Source organism: Cryptomeria japonica, chromosome 2 (genome assembly GCF_030272615.1).
Source record: "Cryptomeria japonica chromosome 2, Sugi_1.0, whole genome shotgun sequence".
Taxonomy (NCBI): Eukaryota; Viridiplantae; Streptophyta; class Pinopsida; order Cupressales; family Cupressaceae; genus Cryptomeria; species Cryptomeria japonica.
Genome location: NC_081406.1, coordinates 457988940 through 457991227, shown reverse-complemented (window position 1 = coordinate 457991227; position 2288 = coordinate 457988940). Strand labels below are relative to the sequence as shown.

General features: G+C 39.4%; 1 protein-coding gene across 1 annotated transcript; it reads left to right on the top strand.

The window, feature by feature from the left end:
• The first annotated feature begins 1023 nt into the window (after positions 1-1023).
• LOC131862573 (uncharacterized) lies at positions 1024-1506 on the top strand. The gene has a single exon (XM_059215055.1). It carries the CDS (start codon positions 1024-1026, stop codon positions 1504-1506), a length of 483 nt encoding a protein of 160 aa, XP_059071038.1.
• The last annotated feature ends 782 nt before the right edge of the window (positions 1507-2288 follow it).

Sequence of the window (2288 nt, the reverse complement as noted above, 5' to 3'; positions counted from 1 at the left end):
AACTTCCCTTCCGAAGGGCTCTGCGTTCTAGAATTTTCTGATTTCATGTAGAGAGGTGATTTCGCCTCATTTATCCTGGGTTGTCCATAATGGGAGAAAGGCCCATTTTTGGGATGAAGTTTGGAATGGGCATCCAGCTCTCTCATCTATTTGGGATTGGTCCCCTTTGCCGGCAATCCTTTCTTCTCTTTGGGAACCTTCTGTTGCAGATTATTTTATCATTGACACTTTAGGACCTTGTGAAATTGTAAAATGGAAAGAAATCCATCCCTTGGCTATTAACATTAATATTATTTTAGATTTTATTGAAGAACTTCGCAAGAGACCTATAGTTTTTCAATATAAAGAGGATTCATTGGTTTGGATTAAAAATGCAGCTGGTTCCTATTCAGTGAAAGAGGGGTATAATTCTTTGATACAGACCCCTATACCTGCCTGTTGGCCTACTAAGTTATGCTGGCATACTACATGTCTCCCAAAAGCAGGGGCTTTTGCCTGGTTAGCCGTTCAAGATAGAATCCTCACTAGAATGCGTCCAGATAGGCTTGGGATTACGACAATTTTCCCATGTGTTTTTTGTGGATATTACATGGATCGGTGGACCACCTCTTCCTACTTTGTCCTTTTGCCTCTGAGTGTTGGTATTGGTTGTTTGGTATGTTAGGGTGGTTTTCTTCTCTTTTCTCAACTCTACTGTCACAATTTCAATCCTGGCCCTTGTTGTTTCCTGCTTCATTCTATTCATCTTTGTGGATAGTTGCTCCATCTCTAGTGATTTGGAATCTTTGGCTGGAAAGGAATGCAAGAATTTTTAATCATAAGTCGACGTCTGTGTCAGACGTCATAGGGAAAATCCAAGCATCCATTAGTGAAGTAGTGCTTTCTGTCATTTATAAACATTTAGGCCGATTAACAACCTTTTCTCATTGGGATAACAGGGTTACCTGGAAATGGCCCTCTCTGCATTTATTGCCTTCTCATGGGGCTATTTGGGATGCCTTTTCTTTGCATCTTAAGTGAAAAATGGCTAAATGGAGCCCTCCCCCTTGTCCTTCCTTCAAACTTCAGTTTGATGGGGCCTCTAAGGGCAATCCAGGAAAGTCCAGGATTGGGGTAATTATCTTTGACCATTCTTCAAAAATCGTCATGGCAGCTGGTAAATACATTGTTCATGGCACTAATAACATGGTTGAATTTCAGGCTCTATCCTTCGGACTTGATCTGGCTCATTGTCTAAATATCAAAGATATTGTTATTGAAGGGGATTTAATGCTTGTCTGTCAGGCAGTTGCTACCAAAAAATGCATCTCTTGGCATATGCAGTACCTTCTGGAGCACATTCTTCTTCAACTTAATGGCTTCTCCACTTTCTCGATTTCCCACTGTTTTAGAGAAATTAATGTGTTTGCGGATTTTCTTGCAAATAAGGTTATTAGTGATGGTGTAGATCACATAGAACTTGCATCTTCAGATTTTCCTATCTCATGTATGAAAATTCTATCTTAAAATGCCTTCTTGATGTGGTTGTTCTTTCGTAAGTGCTTATAATGAGGGTGTTTTGGAATAATACCATTGTTATTGACATTTATTGGGAGAATCTCCCCATTTTTTGAAGGGAGGTTTTTTTGGTGGTAGCCTTGGATAGTTCTTCTCACCTTATGGGGTGTTTACTTCTTTGAATGTCTATAAGTGGGGTGTTGCCTTGCCTTATGACAACACCTAAGTTATAGTCATCCCTAGAAGTGGAGCCGCTTTTAAGGCTGGAGGGTGGTAGTCTTTGGGATTAGTCGACATTGATTTAATAGTTCTTTGTATGTTGGGCTATGTGGGTTGCTTGGTTTTGATTTCCTTTTTCCCATTTGGCGGTTGAGGTTATGTTATTTTCTTTCTCCATGATGGTTGGTGGCATTGTTTTCGGTCTTTTTGAGGCTGGTCTATATTGCTTTCTGGGATAATCATTAGAGGATGTGGTTCAGCATAAGTACCATGTTTTCTATGCCAATCATGTTTTCTTAAGTGCAGTGGTGGCCGATTGTGTCATGATTTTTGGTTTTCACGTTCTGCTCATTGGTTTAGTAAATAAATCATTATGTATTGTGGGTTTAAGGTTGGTGAGTTTCATTGATTGAGTTTGTTGTATGTGAAGCATTTTTTTATCATTCAGAGGTGCTATCTGGTTGGATACTCTCTTCGTATGATATTCTGAGAATCATATCATGACAACCCCTGCTCTGTTATATATCTTCGTTAGATATACAGGTATGGGTCATATTTGTCTGTTTCTTTTT

Bases quoted from the DNA above. Each gene is read 5' to 3' on its own strand.
- LOC131862573 (XM_059215055.1), top strand. From the start codon at position 1,024: ATGGCTAAATGGAGCCCTCCCCCTTGTCCTTCCTTCAAACTTCAGTTT.